General features: G+C 35.0%; 1 protein-coding gene across 3 annotated transcripts in view; it reads right to left on the minus strand.

Moving 5' to 3' along the window:
* SOS2 (SOS Ras/Rho guanine nucleotide exchange factor 2) overlaps window positions 1–22,346 on the minus strand; it is an 87,265-nt gene that overhangs the window by 42,168 nt on the left and 22,751 nt on the right. For all 3 annotated transcript variants that reach the window (XM_072963022.1, XM_072963023.1, XM_072963021.1), the window contains exons 3-7: window positions 17,402–17,533; window positions 16,356–16,520; window positions 8,498–8,701; window positions 5,129–5,272; window positions 2,411–2,521 (exon numbers count right to left, since the gene is read on the minus strand). In XM_072963022.1, the coding sequence (XP_072819123.1) occupies window positions 2,411–2,521; window positions 5,129–5,272; window positions 8,498–8,701; window positions 16,356–16,520; window positions 17,402–17,533 (756 nt within the window). The remainder of the gene's footprint in view (window positions 1–2,410; window positions 2,522–5,128; window positions 5,273–8,497; window positions 8,702–16,355; window positions 16,521–17,401; window positions 17,534–22,346) is intronic.

Genomic DNA, 22,346 nt, shown 5'->3' on the forward strand with positions numbered 1-22,346 from the left:
AATGCATAATGGAAATTCAATATGACAAGAAGTAATGTGTAAGAAAAATTAGGAGAGAATGCAAAAACACAAACAAGGTTAGACTAGAAACTAATTCCCTTAAAACTATCTATACCCTCATATCACCTGGAAAACTTTAGTGTAGAGCTAGAGTTAAGTATATCCCAGTTTTGGAAACTAATAGTCTGCAAAATAAATGATTTTCTAAAATTTATAAGGGATTTAAAAGTCACTCGTGTTGATTTTAAATGTCATTAAGGCTGACTTATTTGAACGGGCATTTCTCATCAGGTAAATATAGATCTGAGATGCTGCTTTTAAAATATATTCACACAGGTAAACACTCCCATAATTCTCACATACTGTTAACTGAAGTAAATTATAATTTGTTCAACAGACTTGTTACCAGGTTAAACACAGTCAATTATTTTCCTAAAGATTAATTTCTCTTATCATTTAATTAGGATAGTGATACAGATCACTCTGGATATACATACAGATACAGATTTCTTTTTTAGTTTTGAAGTTTATTTTCTTAAAAACAACCTTATTGTGGTGCAATTTCTGCACAGTAAACGAAACATCTTTCATATGTACAATCTGATGAATTCTGATAGATATATACACCTATGAAACCACCACCACAATCAAGATACCTAACATTCTCTGGGTATATTTTTACGTATTTTATACACAGTGCTTTAACTGAAATGTAGATGAAACTTTAAAATTAGTCTACAAAAATCGTTTGTATTGTTAATTAGCACTGAAATGGCTACTAAAGTGCATTCTAAAATATTAATACAATGTGTATTAATGGTGTAAGGAGTCCTCCAAAAACAACACAAGCTAATGTTTGACTGTCTAATATTTACCAAATGTGCCTAGTGTATTACCATTTAATTTTCATAACCATAAGAAGTATACATTATCATCATTTTACAAATGAGCAAACTGAGTCTCAAGAGATTAGGTGACTTGCTCAAGGTAAGATAACTATTAATTGACCCAAATTCAGAAGTTCTGACTAAAGGTCATATTCTTAAAGCATGCCTACATTTTCTAAAGAAGTTTTGTTTCATTTTTTAAAAATAAAGCATTACATCCTCATCTTACAAATGAAGAATCTTTTTTAAGTTGATACATTACAAGTGAGTTTGGCCTGAAAAGGGGTTTTATCTAACTCTTTCAATTTCACTAAATATGTGGAACATCAGCTTAAATAACTGGGTCTTAGACATTCAAACCCCATATAAGAATTCCTAATAAAATAAGAATGAAAACAGAAATGTTGTGAGTGCTTTTAATGATTATGCAAAAATTTTATAGGCAAACTGTCCCATTTAACTAATGTATACTTTATAGTTTATATGAATATGTAAGATTTTAACTTTAAAAAATTATTCCTTCATTGCAGTAAATGCTGAGAATTAAATGTAATTTTTATTCCAGGTGGACAAGTTTTTGAGTAGAGTAGAAGTAGAAGATAATAATGGGAATTTGCAGTGAAGGAGGCAGAGAGAAGATGGTTAGTTCAGTTTTGAAGAACATTTATATTTGAAGCCTCTGTGGGATATCTAAGTGAACTAGTTCAAAAGGCAGCTAGTTATATGAAACTGTATACACACATACATCCAGTGCTCATAGGAGTCAAATGGACAAGAGGGGTAATAACAGATACTAGACATAAATATGAAATCAAAATATCCACAGGATTTGGTGGTTAAGTTCATTGTCAAGAGCAGTTTTTAGTGTTATATCTGATTGGAACGCAGATGGCAGCAGTTTGATGGAGAATGAAGACAACTGGCTGCAAATGGGAAAAACAACAGGGGAAGGAGCTAGAGTGACAAAGGTTTGTTTGTTTATTGCGTGTTTTAGGGCAATAAAGATTTGACTGTATTCGTATGTTAAGGGAGAAGAGCCAGTCCAAATGCAGGAAGTTTCCACAGCAATAAGTAATCAACAATCATCAATGCCAATGTAACCTTCATGAAGTGTTGAGAGAGCAAAAATATAATCTTATCTTTTCCCACGTACTCTCCTTTTTCTAACTGCATTACTGAACCAATTAGCTCTATTAATATAAATATCCTCTTATTTAAGTCATAGGCCTAATAGAGAAATCAGTATGAATATGCATGAGGATACTCTCCACTCTTTATGATTTCAATTCTATCTTCTATATGGAATAAGATCCTGAAATAGATCAGATTTAGAATGTGCCAGATTTTTCTAGTCAATCAGTATTTGTGATGGTGCTCTGTAAAAGATTTCTACATCAAAGACAAACTGAAACTCAAGACAGAAAACAGAAGACAGCCAGAATAGGCTTATAATTAGATTCTGAAGGACTGGAGAAATTTCTTTAGCTGCTTTATTTAAAAAAAAAAATCCAATTCAAGTTTACCTGAAAGTGTAGAGCCACTGCAGGTCTGGCCATCAGCTTACTGAAATGTTCATTAAATTTTGGTGAAAGAATATCCTGAGATAATGTTTCATAAGGATCAAATGCTTGCTCCTATTTTTTTAAAAAGGAAAATGTGTTAGGTTTAAAAGAACGTTTTTTTCTACTAATACGGCACAGATTACTTAATGGCAAATTTTTATTCAAGTCCTCTATCAGGTTTCAGAACTTTTTTTAATTTCAGGAACAAATAATAACTATGGCTGTAACTTGGAAACTAAAATATATATATAATAAGTAATGACCTTGAGCAAAAGACAAGAAGCTACTGGTCTTAAAATAGGTCACTGACTTTGTGATTGCATGTATCAATCTTCTAAAATGCTTATGCACATTTATCCCAGGAAAGGTGTATTTATGAGTAAAAGAAGATGGGGATTTGAAATTTCAGTTATGTTTACTTAGGCTGAAAGGAGTTTACACTTACAGTACTTTCAAAAGAAGCAAAAAGTGACACTACTGCTGTTTTATCCAATCTAAACTTTTTCAAAATTAGAAGAAAAAAAAAAGCAAAGAATATACAGTAAAATAAAACAGAAACTGTCCATAGTTTGTCCAATGTTTATATTTAAATAAATTTCTATTATTTTATAATAATCAACACCCCCAATGATTAGTTAGAACTAAAAGATTTATTTCACTTTTGTATTTTAAAAATACAGTATGTTTTTCAAAAAATAACAAGTATTGGTGAAGATGCAGAGAAACTGGAGCACTTTGTCCACTGCCAGTGAATGTAAAATGGTGCACCCCTGTGGAAAACAGTTCGGCAGTTCCTCAAAAAGCTAAACAAAGAATTACCATATGACCCAGCAATTCTACTCCTAGGTACATACCCAAAAGAACAGAAAACAGTGACGCAAACAGATACTTATATGCCAATGCTTACTGCAGCATTATTTACAATAGCTAAAAGGTAGAAAAACAGGTGTCCATCAACAAATAAATGCATAAATAAAGTGTGGAATAGACGTACAATGGAACACTATTCAGCCATAGAAAGGGATGAAGTTCTGATACATGCTATGACATGGATGAACCTTGAAAACATTATGCTAAGTGAAATAAGTAGAAAGAAAAGAATATTGTAATGATTCAAATATCTAGAATCAGCAAATTCACAGAAACAGAAAGTAGATTAGAGGTTATCAGGGTTAGGGGAGAGGGAAGAATAGGGAGTTACTGCTTAATGAGTACAGAGTTTCTGTTTGCAGGGATGAAAGAGTTATGGAAACAGTGGTTATGGTTGCATAACATTGTGAATTTAATTAATTTCATTAAATTGTACACTTAAAATGGCTAAAATGACAAATTTTTAAATATTTTTTACCACAAAAATAAAAATTAGAAAATGCATTATGTTTTTAAACCATGATATCTTTAAGAGCATAGCAAGCAACCAGACTACAAACTAATATGCTAAGATAACACAATTTAAAAACTTTTTAATAAGAGCAAGCCTAAATATCTTAAGCATCAGTAACTGAGTATTTCTACACTATCAGTTCCACTGTCTACAAAATGATGTAATAAAAATCATCTATATTTTCAGAAAAATTAGGAAGAGATTATAAAATTAGGAAATCTAAAGAAAGCACTTTTAACACCTGTTTTCTAAAAGAAATAAAAATGGCCAATGAGTATGAAAGGATGTTCAACATCATTAGTTGAAAAAAAAAAAGCGCAAAATTAAAGAATAGTGAAATGCTGTTTTTTTCCCACTAAACTAGCGAAAATTAATGGGATAATACAAAGAGTTAGTGAAGATGTGGGGAAAAAGAGGGCCTGCATATACTGAAACTTATTTGAAAGTAAATTTGGCAAAATGTTTCAAAGTTCTAAAACTGTACACAGTCTCCTGGACCACAATTCCACTTCCAGGACTATGTCCTAAAATAATTATTAGGCTATGAAGGCACTGTATAAATGTTTGTTGAAGTGTTGTTTATAATAACAAAAAGAACTGAAACAACCTACATGCTTAATAATAGTAGATAATTAAAATTTATTAAGGTGTCTCCATATAACATGGAGCTTTTAGACTTTAAAAACTGTGTGAAGTATATTTATTAAATGCTCATGATTTTGAGTGAAAAAAACATTAGTTATAAAATAGTAAGATCCTACTTTTGTAAATATCCATAGGTTTCTATGTATGCATAGACAAATATTTGTAAGGATAATTAAATCTTCTAAGGATAACTAATCTCTAAGTATTGTAAAAATGGAGTGATTATTTCTCTGAATATTTTTCAATGAGCTACATTACTCTTATAATCATTTGAGAGACAAAATATGACTTTCATTTTGGGAAAAAAATATATATAAACTTCCTTTTCCATTTTTGGAAATTAAGACTTAAATCCACAATAGCTAAATACCTATGATCAATAAAATTTATTTTCTTTCACCTTAAATGTATTTGCCATTAAAAAAAAGACCCTAAATGTTACTATTCCATCAACTTTTACTATAAATATTATCATAAATACACTATAAAGTGTCTCTGTAAATACCGACAATATAATTTTAGTTTGCTACTGGTTAAATCTTAAATACTTTTCTTACAAAATCCAGCAGTGTCTTTTAACTTTCACAAAGCATATCTTACTAAATGTCTTAATTTAGGACTTCAATGAGAAAACAGTTTTGTAAACTCACTTCTGCCAAATCTTCAAAACAACTGCCAGCTAAGGGATGAGGGCTGCTTTCATCAGTCATTTCAACTGTATCTTCAATCAAACCTAAAAGTTTCACGGTCAGTTCATGTATATCTAAAATGTTACTGAAAATCTTTTCAATATCCTAAAAAAAAAAAAAAAAAAAAAAAAGAAGGTTAATACATGTCAGGTTCAGAATTTCATTTAAAAATTAATATTAGATAAACAAGTCTCTTCCATATAGCACAGGGAACTATATTCAATATCTTGTAGTAACCTATAATGAAAAAGAATATGAAAATGAACATATGTATATGTATGCCTGAAACATGCTGTACACAGAAATTGACACAACATTATAAACTGTACTACAATTAAAAAAACTGAAAAAAAAAGAAAATAAATGTAATCAATTTTGAAACACTCAAAATTGAAATATACATGCTGGGGAAAAATAATGAAGATAAAAATTACTAAATATAAGTAATAGAAGTGTTAAGGGTGTATTTTTTACTCAATCACATACTCGTATTTCAAGACAAAATATATTCTAAATTATAACAAAAGTCAACTATGAATAAGAAGGGGAAGAAAAAATTTCTTGGATTACACACAGAAAATTTACTGGAAAATATAGATTCTAGATAGTTTTGTTCAGTAACTCTAAAATCTCAAATTGTGGATGATTCTAAGTAACTTGTTACATAAAAAATTCTGGCATCTGAGTATTTTAAAATTGGCTAAGTTGCAAAAAGTCTTCATCAAGGTCTCATAGAGCTGGCTAATGACAAAAGCTGAGGTCAAAATAAAGATCTGACTTCTAATCCAGACACATAATTTGTGGTCTGTCTCTTAAATTTAAGGAAGTGAAGATTTCATTCAAACTCCCAGGTGTGAATTATATCTGGGTTAAAACATGTTAAATCCTCTGGACACAAAATGAGCATATGACCAAATCCAGATTGTGGTCAACTATTATTCACTCTGACATTTTGTAATGGCAGCATCACGAATTATGGAACTTGACAGATTTGAGCTGAGATCCTGGCCCCACTATCTGCTAGATGAATGACCCTGGATTAGGAGAGTGATGACAATAATAACAGCTAACAGTTCATGGTCACTTACTGTTTCAGGCACTACTGTAAGTCCCTGATGTGTAATTTTATAACAGCCTTATTAGATAGATACCATTATCATCCTCTTTTATTAATGAGGAGACAGAAACACAGAGCAGTTAAGTAATTTGCCCAGGGTCACACAGCTGGTATACTAATACCTACTTCATAAAGTCCTTAAGATTAAATGAGATGATTTCTACAAAATGCTCCTGGCATATATAGTACCTCCACAAATGTGAGCTTTCTGAAGATACAGGAGTAAGGCCCAAAGGAGTAAATTGAGATCAAAAGTCACTCATTCTTTTATCAAATATTTACTGAGTTCTGTGCTCTGATCTCAGATGGTCTTTATTTCAAAAGTTTACAGTTTCATCTATGCTGAAAAAATATAGTAGATATAGAGATAGAGAAGAGGGGTTTTCTCTTTCTCTTGAACCTTCAGTATTATAATGAAATTTTTCTATCAAATCAGCACAAATTTAATGAAGAGACCCATAAAAATTAATTCCTTAGAAATGAAAATTGATGGGATACAGAGGATAATATTAGCTACCAGCAGTTATTATTAGCCTACAGCATTTGTTAGGTTTTATTCTTCATATCACTATAGACAAAAACCAATTACACTGTGGTACAAAAGAACCAAAATTCACATTCAACTTAACTTACTATGTCATAATTAACTTATCATGTCATAATAATTTTGTGTCAATTTCCTCACCAGTAAGGTAGAAATGATAATACCTGTTCTATCTATCTCAGAGGATTGTTAGGGTCAACATAAAGTCAGATAGTACTCTGACAAATGTAAAATGTTGACTACTTAAGGCAGTGTGTCCAGTAGAAGTTATATCAAATGTTAAACTAAACATGCATTTAAAAAAAAGGATAAAATCAATTAAAACACCTTAAATTATCACTGACACTCATTCTTTTGGAACAGAATGAAAAAGCTAAATCAGTTCCTAATCTAAGCACTCAGTCAAACTGTGTCTGAGCATCACTCCTATTCACTCATGGGGTAAGAAGTCAGGAGGTAAAAGGTTGAGTATTTAAACTGAAAGACAGATATCTAAGGAAAAATAGATCATGTGAGAAAGCAAGGAAAGAAAACGAAGTTAAAAAAAATTTCTTAAAAAAGCTTTCAATTCCTTAAAGCTGACTTAGCAACTACAGAGATTAAGAAAAAGATGGACAAGTCTCCCTGGTTCCCCATCATACTTACCCTACTCCCACCCTGTCTTCCAACAGAGACGTTCTGCCTTTGTTTATGTGACATGCTGCATAAACGTTTATTCTTAAAAAGTTCCACTGTTAAAACTTTAAACTACTGCCTTAAAGTACTTACCAAAAGAAAGGAAAAAGCATAAGTCTTTCTTTTCTAGACCATACATTTCTTTCACCATCTTCAAATAAATGACTGTAAATCTCAAATACTACATAGCAAAAAAGATTTTATTCCAGTGTAATCCCCCTGATTTTTGTGTCTATTTTCATTGTCACCACACTTATTATATTAGTATAACAATTCACATATTAAAAAACCCATAATATCCCAAATTTTCACAGCAGCATTATTTACAAGCACTTAAGTGTCCATCATCAGATGAATGGATTAAGAAAATGTAAGACATATATAGATATACCTCTATCTATCTATCTATCTATTTATCTATCTATCTATCTATCTCCACTCAGCCATAAAAAAGAACAAAATTTTGCCATGCACAACAACATGGATGGACATGGAGGGTATCATGCTAAGTGAAGTAAGTCAGCAGAAAGACAAATACTGTATGTGGAATCTGAAAAATAAAACAATCTAATGAATATAACAAAAAGGAAACAGACTCACAGATACAGAAAACAAACTAGTGGTTACCAGTGGGGAGACGGAAGAGGGGAGAGGGGCAAGGTAGGGGTAGGGGATTAAGGGGCATGAACTATTATGCGTAAGATAAATAACCTACAAGGATACATATTGTACAACACCGGGAATATAACCAATATTTTATAATAACTACAAATGGAGCATAACCTTTAAAAACTGTGAATCACTATGTTGTACTGTGTATCAACTATATCTCAATTTTAAAAGATGAAAAAATAAAACCTCCCACAATACTATATAAAAGAATGTTTTTGTTTTATATACACATAAAGTATATAAGTAATATTTCTATTTATGATTCTGAGCTACTATCTGACTTTTGGGGATAGACAATTTCAAGACCAAAAAAGGTACTTACAGAAGGTTTAAACAGCTTTCGGTCAGAAATAAAAGCTTCTCGAAACACTTTTATGATCATATTTAGTTCTCGTAGATACTGTCTTTCTTCTGCAATTTCAGTTCTGACAAGGTCATAGTAATTTAATTCACCTGAAGAACTAGGTTCATCTTCACAGAGAGAAACCAAGCCTATGTCATCCTGATCAAACATGTCCATCAAAACCTAAGAAATATAAACCAATAATGGATAAACTTACTTTTCTTACAGTTATAAAACCCATCTCAAAGTACTCAGAATTAAAACATTATTAAATAATGAGAGTTGTGTGTATTACAGACTAACTTTAAAAGAGAAAATTCAAAATAAGAGAAATATGAAAAATTGAAGAGGGATAATGTTCACATAATGTTCATATAAAACTGGGTATGGAAAAATAAATCTTTATGAAAATAAGATATACCTAACAGTGAAATTACATATATACATATATATACACAGCCACGTGTGTACGTGTGTATAAATACATATGTGCGTAATACATATACACATACATACAAACACCTTATATAACAGCAAAAAGAGCATATCTTTGGAGAACAATCTGAGCTAAAACCCCAGTTCAACCACTTACCTGTTACTACAGACAAGTTATTTATTCTTTTAAAAGTCAGATCCCTTATATGTAAACGTAATTGATGAAAGAATTCAGCAAGGTAATGGAAATAAAATGCATATATTATATCTGGTAAATAGTAGGCATTCAAAAATGGTAGCTCTTTGTCCTACTGTAAGAATGGTTATATGCACTTGGGTAGAGTTCAAAGGAGAAAAATAAAATGATACACAAAATATATTAACAGTGTGATGGCCTTCTGATGTGTATTTACATCAATAACTGCTATTAAGTTCATTTGTTAAAATCAAGTATCCCACAGATGATTAAATTCCTAGTGACAATTTCCCCTTTCAGAAAATAGTAAAGATTGCTACTATGAATTTAAGTCAACCAACAGGCAAGAACTAGCTGTAATCAAAAGCAACTGGAAAAAAGTGACCATATTTTTTAGAATTAAACATAGTTTAAAAAGTAAAGAAAAATTGGACCTACTTAATTATATATTCAAGACTGACTGAAAACTACCTTCTTAGAGTTCACGAGAAAAAAAAAAAGGCATAATCCCAAAAAGGAAGCTCCAAAAAGCAAAACAACTTCAAGAGGATGAGAGGAAATTCTGACAATACAATATGAGATATTCATTTATTCATTCATTCATTCTGAAAAACATCTATTGATCACCAGAAATTGTGCCAGATGTTGGTAAGATACAGCAACGAACAAAATAAATGTGGACCTTGCTCTCCTGATCCTCTTGAATCTAACAAAAATATTTCTTACAACTGGCAGTTCTCTCCATTCCACTCTACCCTTCAAATCAGACTATTAAGCAATCACCATCTCTTACAAGGATATGCAAGTCTTGCAATACGATCTCCCTGTGAATGGTTTCAACCCCATTTCCAAAATTATGTTCCTAAAACCAAATCTGTGTCATATGCTACATAAATATGATACTGGATTTCACCGCTTTCAGTATAAAATTCTAATTTTGTGAGGATAAAGGCCATTCAGATCTAACCCCAGCCCACTTCCCTAGCCTCATCTCTTGTGATACTCTAAAATCTCTCTCCTCACTGTCCCCACCATGCTACTCACCCTCTTACCACTGAATATCATTACCTCCGATTCTCAGACCTTTGAAGAAACCACTGGGGATGTACAGGGATTACCTAATGAAATCTGATTTTAAGCAGACATGCAATAGAATAAAAGGCATCACAGATTATTCTTCCCCACCAGAGATATTTTTAAGGTAGTCTGTACTTACTATCTCTGATTTCTTACGTCTCAAACCCACTACTCTATTGAAATTGCTCTCCTAATAACCTCCTAGGATCTTCTTGTTTTCTCTAGTTATTGACACAGCTGACCAGACTTCTTAAACTTTCTCCTTCCTTGGCTTCTCAAATACCATTCTGTCAGTGGGGCCTCCTTCTCTACTACCCACTGCAGGTTTCTATTTTTGGAACTGTTTTGGTCACACAGCACCAAAAATTCTGAATGTAAATGCTACACGGGTGAGGCAGACAACATCCTGGTAATACATAAGTGGTGGGGAGGCGGGTAGGGTATAGCTCAGTGGTAGAGTGCATGCCTAACATGCACAAAGTCCTGGGTTCAATCCCCAGTACCTCCATTAAAAATAAAATAAACCTAATCCTCACCCCCTTGCCAAAAAAGAAGTGGTGGGAGTGTGGCAAACTAGAAGGTACATGCATGCACCTAAAGAGGAAGGGCACTGCTGAATGCCAGCTATTCTGTCAGGCATTTTGATTTTCCTTTTTCAAGAAGTCTGGAATCTAGATTTTTATGCAGAATTTTCATATATGTAAATATAAATAGATCACAAATAATTCAAAATTTTAAGAAGTAAACCTGCAGCCCCTATTCACTAGCAGGCCACCAGACTGAAACATCTACTATACTTTCTCCTAAGCAAGCTCATCTTCTTAGATCGCTTTCAATCACTGCTAGATAATGACTCGCTAAATGTTTATCTCAGCATTTCTGGACGCTAGACAAGTGTTATGAAAGGCTTGCGAGACATCTCCCTGTCTGACAAACTATACATGTACATGCCACTTTAACATCACTAATAACAGCATCATCTACTTGGCCTTCAAAACTGGATAACTTGTCATTACCCTAGACATAACACTTCTCCAACTTCAGTATCAAATCAGTCCCCAAATCCTGTTAACTCCAACTCAGAAATAGCTCTTAAATCTGACAGTTACTTCTATCCTCCTGTCTACAATGTCTTTTACTTCCTTTTCCTTCCAACTCTCACATTTATTCATCTGATAAGTCCTAGCCATTTTTATCACTTAGCTCAAATATAATTTTCTTTGTATAGCTTTTTCCAACTCTCCCTGAACTCCTCTATCAGAATCTTTTCCACTGGTTTCAGTCCTCCATTAGCAATCCTCTCTCTTTTCTATATAAGCACTTAACTTATATTGACATTTCTAAGGATGAGCGCCATAGTTTTATCTTAAAATTCACAGCATGTGATACACAGTAAATGCACAAAAGATACTTGCTTACAGAACATACACGCATTGTACATGTTTATAAACTGTTAGGCCTGCAATGAAGTCTAAAGCTCACAGCTGACAGTTAAGAATTAGAATTAAAAAAAATAAGAAAAAAAAGAATTAGAATAAATGTTAGGACAATAAAAGCATTATTTTGGTCATGTTCATAACAAGAATAACAAAGGAGAACAAGTTCTTGGAATAAACGGAGTAATATTACAACAAAAGAAAAAATATGGAAGAACTCAAATCCTATTATATCTGGTCCCAGAGAAATAAACTTCTTCAGAGCAGCTCTGTGCTCTCTTATTCTCTCTTGCCTTTCTTAAACATAAGTTTACCTCTTAAACATGTATGTTCTATTTTTCCAGTCTTAATATTATTTTCCTTAATAGTGACAAGGATATTAGGGATTGAGCTCTACAGTTCCTTCCTGTGATCATCTAACTATTCTCAGCAATCTTAGATGTTCCAGAACACATCATATAGTCAAATGCTGTTCTTATTTTTAAACACAGAGAAAAAAAAAAGGTTGATTCTTAAGTTCCCTGTCTGGCAAATTATATGACTTTGGGAAATTATACAGATTCCTAGAAATCATCTATTCAAATAGTTTATTAAACAGATGGTTTGTAAGCTCTTGAAATAGTGATCACAGGAAATCAGTTTAGATTTACTAAGATCGTACCATGTCATACTAATCTCATTACTCCATTCACATGACTAGTCCTACAGATAGTCATCTGGCTCTTAGCTAAGCATATGACAGTCTTCTTATGACAAACCTGGAATCATGGTAGAAAAGGATAGGCAAACTATAGCCCATAGGCCACAGTGAGCCCACTGCCTATTTTAAAAATACAGTTTTACTAGAACACAGCTGACAGTCATTGGTTTATAGCTGCCTTCCAGCTGCAAAAGCAAAGATGAGTAGTCCTAGAAAAGACTGTATGGACGCAAAGCCTAAAATATTTATCCTCTGGTCCTGCACAGATAAAGTTTGTTGACTCCTGAATTAGACAAGGAGGTAAAATAGTAGCTGACTAAAAGGCCATAATGAAAAAAAATGGTAATTTATTAACCTAGAAAGGTATCTCTAATAACATATGTGGGAAAACTCATCTCTTAAACTAGTTCAATATTTTTAATAAATAATACCAACTAAAACAAAGTTTCTCAGATTTGCATATATTACAAAAACCTGATAGGGTATCTAAAATGCTGAATGACAAAACTAGATTTTTATATATCTTGATATTCTGCAGCATAGTCTCAACAACTGTATGAAGTTTCCAGAGATAAATCTGAAGTCAAACTTACAGGAAAAAAAATCAACAGCACAAGTTGTAAGAAATGAAAGATATGTTAAGACATCTGCAAACTCAAGCCAACAGAGGGAAATTTGCGGCCAAAAAATGCTGAATTTACAAAATTCTGAAATGCTGAAATTACGAAAGAATAGCATATAGTATAAAGGAGGTAGGCATTTCACTGTAATTCTGTGTTGGTCAGACCAAATCTAGACTGTTGTCTTTCGTTTTAGATGCTATAGTCTAAGAGCAATGCAATAATGAGATCTGAAAATCATGTCACAAGATTATTTTTTAAAGTCTTAAAAGGTGAAAATTTAATGCATGGAAAAATGCTTTAAATAACAGAATAACTTATTCTGAAAAACAGTTTAGTCTTACTTAATGTAGTCAAGAAGAGAGAATTAGAATTAGTGAATGAAAGTTAATAGAAAAATAAATTTTAACTCTGTATGAGGAAGACATTTCACCTTAATTGAATTTTATAAAAATGAAGAGTTTTATGAGAAATAAGCTCCCCAGTGCCCAAATGGAGCATATGTGATCACTTGTCAGTTTGTTGTGAGGATTCAGTTCTAAGCCTGTGTAATTGTTTAGAATTTAACTGCTTTTGCCTTTTTAAAAAGAGTCATAGAAAAGGTGACTGACTCAGATGTGGAATATAGTCTCTCCTTCCCATAGTCCCTCAATAACCCTGTCCAAGCCCACTGTCTGGGGGCAAGGAGGGGAGGGGAGGAATGGGGTGACTGAGGTAGGAATCCCTGCACCAGGGTGTAAGGAAAAGCTGTAGTGGCCCACCTCAGGGTGCCAGTTCCCAAGTGGAGGAAGGAGGGTATCTACAGAGGCGGTCACAGTGGCACAGGATGTTAGAGATCAACTGAGGTAAAGAGACCATCCATATGGTAGGGCAACCCGATGCAGGGTGCTGGAGCCCTAGTGGGTGAGGAGGGCATTTGCATGGGAAGGTAGTCCCATAGCAGCAGTGGCCCAATATGGGACTGTCAAAGCTTGAGAGGGGTGAGGAGAATGTATACAAAGAGGGAGGAGGGTTTCTAATCCAAAACTAGGTTAAGAAGGGTACCTACACCAGTGAGGGGAGAGAGATCTGCTGAGAGACTAGTTACATACAGAAAGATTGCTCAGATAAGTAAATATATTAAGCAAAACAGGAGCCAGATTTTTCACTGTCAGATAAGGAAGTTACAAATGTGAAAAAGAGGAGGCTACAATTAATCCTTTGGTATTCAATCTGGATTGAAGAGATCTGTGAATTCATAAAAAGATAAGAAACACAAATGTGTATGTATATACATAATGTGTACACACACACACACACCCTAATTCTGGCCTCTAAGAGACCAGAGGAGTGACACTCCAATAGCAATGAGCTCATCTAGCACCAAGATCTTAGTTTCTAAATATCATTCTCCACTAAAGGAACCAGGATTTTTCAGAAAACAGCAACTCCCAGGCTTGAGCAGCAGGTAAAGAACAAGCTGAACCTGGGACACCTTGTGTCAAAGAAGTGTTCAAAGAATGACAGGGATAGAGAAGCCAAACTGAAGGAGCTCCTGTTGGTCAAATCTGGGACAATTTGAATATCAAAATACATAATGAAGTAACAGGTTATGCCCCATTGAATAAAACAAGAATCAATGAGTCCATATTAAAATAAACAAATTTGTAAATTTAAAGTGTAATACAGAATGAGATATTTACATAGCCTTAAAATATTTCACAAAATATTTATTAATTACAAAAGGGAAAAGAGTCCTTCAAAGTATAGAAGCCTATTAGACAAACCCTTAATCAAATGATCATAGTGAACATCACCAGTAATGGGACATATCAAAATTGTGTGTCATGTCAGAAAATGCAGTGAGAACTTCTGATATTCCTGCCACAGATCCACAGCCTGAATCTTATCAAGAGAAAACATCAGAAAAAAACTAAAGTAAGGGCCACTTTAAACAGTTACCGGTATAATCCTTGAAAACATCAAGGTCATAAAAGTTAAGGGAAGAATGAAGAACTGTTCCAGACTGAACAAGGAGGAAAAAGATACAACTAAACACAACACATGATTCTGAACTGTATCATTTTGCTATAAAGGACATCACTGGGACAACCAGAAAAACTTGAATGGGGTCTGAGGATTACATAATATAATGTATCAAGATTCATTTCCTGGATTTTGTTGTCAGACTGCGATTACATAGAGTGTTTCGTTTGTAGGACACACTAAACTATGTTGGCAACCCACTCAAGCAGTTTAGGGCACAGAGTACTTTTATTGCACTTGCAACTTTGAGATAGAAACAAAGTTTAAAAATGTAATCATAACTTCAGAAGTCAAAATAAAAATAACAAGGAATTTCTACTATGAAATTTAAGTGAAAAATCATTTTTGAGACTATGGCTCTCAATTGTAACTGCACATGAGAATCACCTGAGACATTTTCAAAAATTTTGAGGCTTAGAGGCCCAACCCAGGCCAAGTAAATCAGAATCTCTAGGGGTTAGATGCAGGCATCAGTATTCTTTAAAAGCTTTTTGGTAATTCTGACATGCAAAGGAGAAAACCACTGGCATGTGCCAGGTCCTGGGGTCATCAACCCTCAGACGTCTAGCTTAGGCACCTTCTCTATGAAGTGTTCCTGGTCTCCCCTATGCCAGAGTTAATCACTTTTCCACTACACCTTTGATTTATTTGTGTAATAGTTTTAATTATATTGTGCTGTGATTATTTGTTTATAATACTTTCATTTCCTACTAAAATAAATTCCTTCTAACACAGGGATTGCTGATTTGTTCACTGTTGTATCTTCAATATTCAGGACAGTGACTGGCACATAACAGGTACTCAAAATGTTGATTTAAAAATAAGAAAAAAAGGAGGGTAAGTAGAAAGGGAAGAAAAGGAGAGAGGAAAATAAAGACTCAATTTCTTTCCAGAATAACTTACAACAAGGAAGAAAGAAGGAAAAAAAATTATCAAAAGGAAGTAACTTTGGCATTGCAAAGTCTTTTTCTATCTGTGTCCCACGGAACTATCCTCTGAAACCAAAGTATGTTTTTCAGAATTACTTCCTATACTTAAAAGTATCTGAATACTCTGTATTTATTATCTTTCTAAAAATACAAAACTCAAACTACTTTTCCTAAACTGGCTTGAAGCTTTGGATGTTTTTCTGTAAGTAAAAAATTCTTGAAGGAAAAAAAAGATTCTCATCCTATCACATGCTGAAAAAACCTGAAAATATCACTGTTAGTTTGTAAAGCCTGCATTTTTCTGTCTTCCAATACTGGGAATTACAAAAATCACTAATATAATCATGTACTACAAAAACAAAGGCAGAAGAGACAGTCACTATCTTTCAAGTTAAGGTGAAATACCTTTTAACACTTACCTTATCTGCACACATTGACACTTTAATGTCCTGTTGGGATATTTCATAATGTCGGATATTAAAAACATAATTACCAGCCAATTTTAAAATATCAGCTGAGATATACTCTAGTACAGCCACAATATATAGGGACACGTGGTAGTCCACTTTGTACCCTAAAACTTCCTGTGGGAAAAAATAAACAATTTAATTTTAAAAGAAAGCAACACTGTCAAGTAGCAGTTAAGCACTCAAAAATTTTATTTAACATTCTTGCTTATCAAGAAATTTCTATAAACCAAATGTCTATACTCACAGGTACCACAGGATATAGAATGAGCTGGTGGCCCAGTATCAGGTTTATGTTTTGTTTTAAGAGATATCTAATCTAACAGCTCTGCCTTTGGCATCAAACAAGAAGAGACTGTTAGAATCTAACACAGAAATCTTGGGCTGGACTTCACTGAAAACCTCTTGATCCATTTGACAAGTATCTGGTAACTTCAAGGATCCTGCTTTAATTAATATCCCCCAAATTACAATGGCTTCTACTGAGGGGAGGACGTGTGTATGTGTTGGGAGTAGGGGGTCTTGAAATTGCTATCAAGGGATACTCAAATTCATGTACAACAATTATTTTCTACAGACTAAATAATATCCCTTAGCCTCCTTTTACAATGCATATTAAATACAAATTAATGTAAAAGTTGTTTTGAACACACAGTAGCTTTTTCATTATATGTTTACTTAATTAACAAAAAGTTAAAAGTCAGTCAGGGAGAGCAGTCATCAGAAGATGCCACAAAGATGCATTATTTCTTATCATTAACTTTTAATATTACTTGAAAAGTAATCTTATCAAAGTATATTTATTTTTGTTTTGGACACATATTAAGAAGCATATATATGTGTGTATGTACAAGTCTCTACACTCAAGTGCACATAGACAATAACACAGATCATGATATATAAACATACCGATACTACATAAAGTATTATTTGTTATAAAGAACTTCCCCAATGGTTGTTTTGGTTTGTTTGCTCGTTTTTTGGTTTTTTTTTTTTACCTTCAATGAAGGATGTATTTTGTCCACAGGCAGTAAGAGAGGATTCCTTCGTTTTCGTTTCTCTATGGCAGACTGTGCATCAGCAATAGCCCATTTATCAATTGGATGAGGGAAGGTTTTTTGAACTCGTTCCTGTTCAGATCACAGCAGAACTACTGTTAACGGAAGTGCTTATAAAGAGAAAATTCATATAAAATTAAACTGTATCACCATCCTTAACAACAGCAATAACATGTTCTGATTCCTATAATAAATGAATTTTTTGTTTAAAAAAAAGATCAACATGACTATCAAGATTTTTCCACATAATTCCCATGAGTAAAGAAAAAGGTGGGGAGGAAAGTATACCTCAGTGGTAGAGTGCATGCTTAGCATGCACAAGGTCCTGGGTTCAATCCTCAGTACCTCCATCAAAAGTAAATAAGTAAATCTAATTACCTCCCCCCACAAAAAAGATCAAAAATAAAAAAAGGAGAAGAAGAAAAAGATGAAGTTTAAACAGATGGCTTTAAGTGTAAGCATAACTAAGACAAAATTGTAAAAAGGCTAAAAAGTAACAATATTAGGAGAGATTAAAGCAAGCATGAAATACTCTATCAGTGATTTTAAGGTAAGGTTGCTAGGGTTAAAACTGTTTACCTAGCAGAAGTTGTTAATTTGTGATTAATAATTATTATGCAGTCACTCTCCTTTTGTTAATCTCAGAGCTTCAAATATAGAGAAGAATTTTAAAAAGAAGAATATCATGTACCTCTTAGAGGATTGAGTGCGTGTGTGGCAGAGCTCAGAATGCCTTAAGGAAATAAATCTTTCGGCAAAAAACAACCCAAGCACTTTATGTTACTATTATGGCTCAGCGAATTTTAAATGTAACCAGTAACTGGTACAAATGAGAAGTAATGATAACTGAATCAAACTTCAATTTGGCAGGATTTCCCATTTTCAAAGTTATATTCTCAGCTTCTAGCATATTTGGCTTCTGAAAAATACACTTTTATTATCTTTATTTATGTCCAACTCTTACAGCAGAGAACAGGGAAACAAGTTTTAATTCCCACAGTCCCTGAAAATCTTTGTAAAATATAATTTTGTATCTTTTTCAGGTTTTTCTTGGGAGGGATTAGGTTTATTTAAAAAAAAAATTTTTTAATGGAGGTACTGGGGATTGAATCTAGGACTTCATGCATGCTAAGCATGCACTCTACTGCTGAGCTATACCCACGCCCCTGAAAATCTTTTTTAACATTTTTTTATTGAGTAATAGTTATTTTACAATGTTGTATCAAATTCTAGCGTAGAGTACAATTTTTCAGTCATACATGAACATATATATATTCATTGTCACTTTTTTTTTGCCATGAGCTACCACAAGATCTTGTATATTTTTCCCTGTGCTATACAGTATAATCTTGTTTATCTACTCTGCATTTTAAAATCCCAGTCTGTCCATTCCCACCCCCCACCCCCTTGGCAACCACAAGTTTGTATTCTATGTCTATGAGTCTGTTTCTGTTTTGTATTTATGGGGTTTTTTTGTTTTTTGTTTTTTAGATTCCTCATATAAGCAATCTCATATGGCATTTTTATTTCTCCTTCTGGCTTACTTCACTTAGAATGACATTCTCCAGGGACAGCCATGTTGCTGCAAATGGCGTAATGTTGTCGGTTTTTGTGGCTGAATAGTATTCCATCGTATAAATATACCACATCTTCTTTATTCAGTCATCTGTTGATGGACATCTAGGCTGCTTCCATGTCTTGGCTATTACAAATAGTGCTGCTATGAGCACTGGGGTGCAGGTGTCATGTTGAAGTAGGGTTCCTTCTGGATACATGCCCAGGAGCAGGATTCTTGGGTCATATGGTAAGTCTATTCCTAGTCTTTTGAGGAATCTCCACACCGTTTTCCACAGTGGCTTTCCTTCCTTCCCTCTCCCACTGTTAATGATTTACATGTCTTCTTTTACAATTTTGTGTTTATTCTTTTTGTAATTCATGCCAGTTATCTCCTTTCCAGTTATGAGTTTCGCATTTTTGTAGCATCCTGCTTCTTTTCTATTTAGAGTAGACCTGTCAATACTTCTTTTAGCATGGGTTAGTGTTGCCAAACTCTTTTAGGTTTTGCTTGTCTGTGAAGTTCTTTATCTCTCCTTCTATTCTGAAGGATAGCGTTGCTGGATAGAGTGTCTCAGGCTGCATCTTTTGTTCATTCAGGACTTTGAATATATCTTGCCACTTCCTTCTGGCCTGTAGTGTTTGTGTAGAGAAATCAGCTGAGAGCCTTATGGGGGTTCCCTTGTAACTCACTCTTTGTTTTTCTCTTGCTGCCTTTAGGATCATTCATTTATCCTTGACTCTGGCCATCTTGTTTATGATATGTCTTGGTGTGGGTCTGTTTGGTTTCTTCCTGTTTGGTACCCGCTGAGCCTCTTGTACCTGGATATCTGATTCCTTCTTCAGGTTTGGGAAGTTTTCAGTCATGATTTCTTCAAATACCTTTTCAATCCCCTTTGTTCTTTCTTCCCCTTCTGGAACCCCTATTATGCATAGGTTGGCACACTTTATATTATCCCATAGGTCCCTTATATTGTTTTCATTTGTTTTTCTCTCAGCTGTTCTGATTGGGTGCTTTCTGTTGTCCCATCTTCTAGGTCACTTATTCGTTCCTCTGCATTATCTAGACTGCTTTGTACAGCCTTTAGGTCAGTTCTCATCTCAGCAAATGAGTTTACTAATTCTACTTGGTTCTTCTTTATAGCTTCTATTTCATTTTTGACATATTTTATATCTCTAAACACTGTTTCTTTTAGTTCCTTCAGTACTTTGATCACTCCTTTTTTGAAATCTTGATCTAGTAGGCCATCAATATCTATTTCCTTGATTGTGCTTTCAGGGGATTTCTCTTGATCTTTTAATTGGGAGTGGTTCCTCTGCTTCTTCATATTGCTCATATCTCTCTGGCACTGCGACTTAAGGAGTATCAGTTAACTAGTTCTCCTAGAGGCAGTGTGCTCTTATGATTTTATCGAGAGGTCTTTATGTCTTCACCCTGTTTCATGAACTCAGCTTGCTGTTTCCAGAGGCCCTTGTTGGCAACCTTGTCTGCGCTGCTCCCAGTGGCTGTCGGCTAGCAGATCCTCCTAACACTGGGTCAGGAGCTGAGCTTACCCAGTGGGTGGGCGGGTTACCCCTCCTCCCGATGCAGCAGTCAGATGCTGCACTCGGGAGGGAGGCAGGTGGGTGGATCACACCCCCTCCCAGCACCGTGGTCAGGTGCTGCAATCCTCCCAGGAAGGCGGGTGGCCGCCCGCCCTCTCCCACCACCAGCCACTCTGCTGCTCTGTGCAGCTGCCCGCTCCGCCTCAGGTCGGAGCTCCAAAGGTGGGCTCACAGAAGACTGCGGAACAGCCCCGTCCCTGCTGTGTGCCAAATCTCAGCTCCTTGTTTGTCTTGGCAGTGCAAGTCCTCTGAGGTGCCAGGGCAGAAAGATTCTACCTGCCTCGGGCTGTAAACAAGTCTCAGTCCTGCCCAGAAGGTTGCGGAGCCCCCAGATGTGGATTCAGGTCTCACCCCCGCCCCTGCCCGGGCTCTGCGCACTGGAGGAGATGGTGGCTGTGGCTGCGCCCAGCCTCTCTTCTTGCGAGATGCACCAGTAATGGCAGCGCAGGTCTGAGGAGACAAAGGCTATGGCACCCCTCCCCCCAGGGCACACCAGCCATGTTGCTTTGCTTTTTTGCAATTTATGGGGGACCGAGGTTGTTCTGCTCCAAATCCCCTTCCAGCCTTGGCACGCAGCACCCTGCAGTCCCCCAGGGCTGCCTCAGTGCAGCCACCCCAGTCCTCCACCTGGCTCGGGCAGCCTGTCCCGGCCCCAGCTGCCGACTCGCGTCTCGGGCTGGGTGTCACAGGGACCCTTTGTGCTCGTTTAACTCGGTTCTGTCGGTGCTCAGGGCAGATCTGAGCCTCAGAGGCTCCCCCTCCGTCCCGCTTGCCTCTCCGTTGGAGGGGGGAGACCCAGCAAATGAGCACCAGTCCTCCTTTGCCGCTCCCTCCCCATGCAATCGGTCCCACAATGTTTTGCTTTTTCTTCTTCTTTTTTTTTTTCTCCTACCAGATTTTTGGCGTCTTTGTCTTTCGAAGAGGGCAATGTTCTGTCGGAGTTCGACAGGTGCTCTGGTTGGCTGAGTAGGTCCGTAGATGTGAGTTTTGGGGTATTTGTGGGAGAGGGTGAGCTACAAGTGTCCTTCTACTCCGCCATCTTGCTTCTCCTCTCCCCCCTGAAAATCTTAATAGATTCGTTACTCCAAATTAAGATTTTCCTTTATACTGGAAGTTGTTGCCTTCTTATAGAAACAAGCTTCAAAAGAAAGGTGATGTAAACAGTATAATGTCAAAGCAACTTTTGAAAGCTATGCTGACAGATAATTCTAAAAATCTGTAAGTACACCCATGCAGCTGAGCCAAAACAAATTATTTCAGCACTAAATTATACATGATCTTTTAGGTGTATAGATATGCATATATTTAATCAATGAGTAAACATCCTTATTTTACACTAGTCCTTTATGGAGGTAATATTTATATGCAGTAAAATGCACAGATCTAAAGCGTACAATTTCAAGAGTTTTGAAAAATGCTTACACCTTGTGTAACCAACACTGTAATCAAGATACAGAAAATTTCTTATCATCTTAATCTCATCCCTCATACGTAGCCACCACCCTGATTTCTATCACCATAACTTTTAGCTATTTCTGAATTTCATATAAGTGGTATCATACAATATATACTCTCTGGGGTATGGTTTTTATTCTTTCACTCTGCATGGTATCTGTGAATTGTGGCTATGTTATTGCATATATCAGTAGTTTGTTCCTCCATTTTATTACTGAGTAGTATTCCATTTTATGAATCTACAACAATTTGTTTACCCATTTTCTTGTAG

This window comes from Vicugna pacos, chromosome 6, assembly GCF_048564905.1.
Source record: "Vicugna pacos chromosome 6, VicPac4, whole genome shotgun sequence".
Taxonomy (NCBI): Eukaryota; Metazoa; Chordata; class Mammalia; order Artiodactyla; family Camelidae; genus Vicugna; species Vicugna pacos.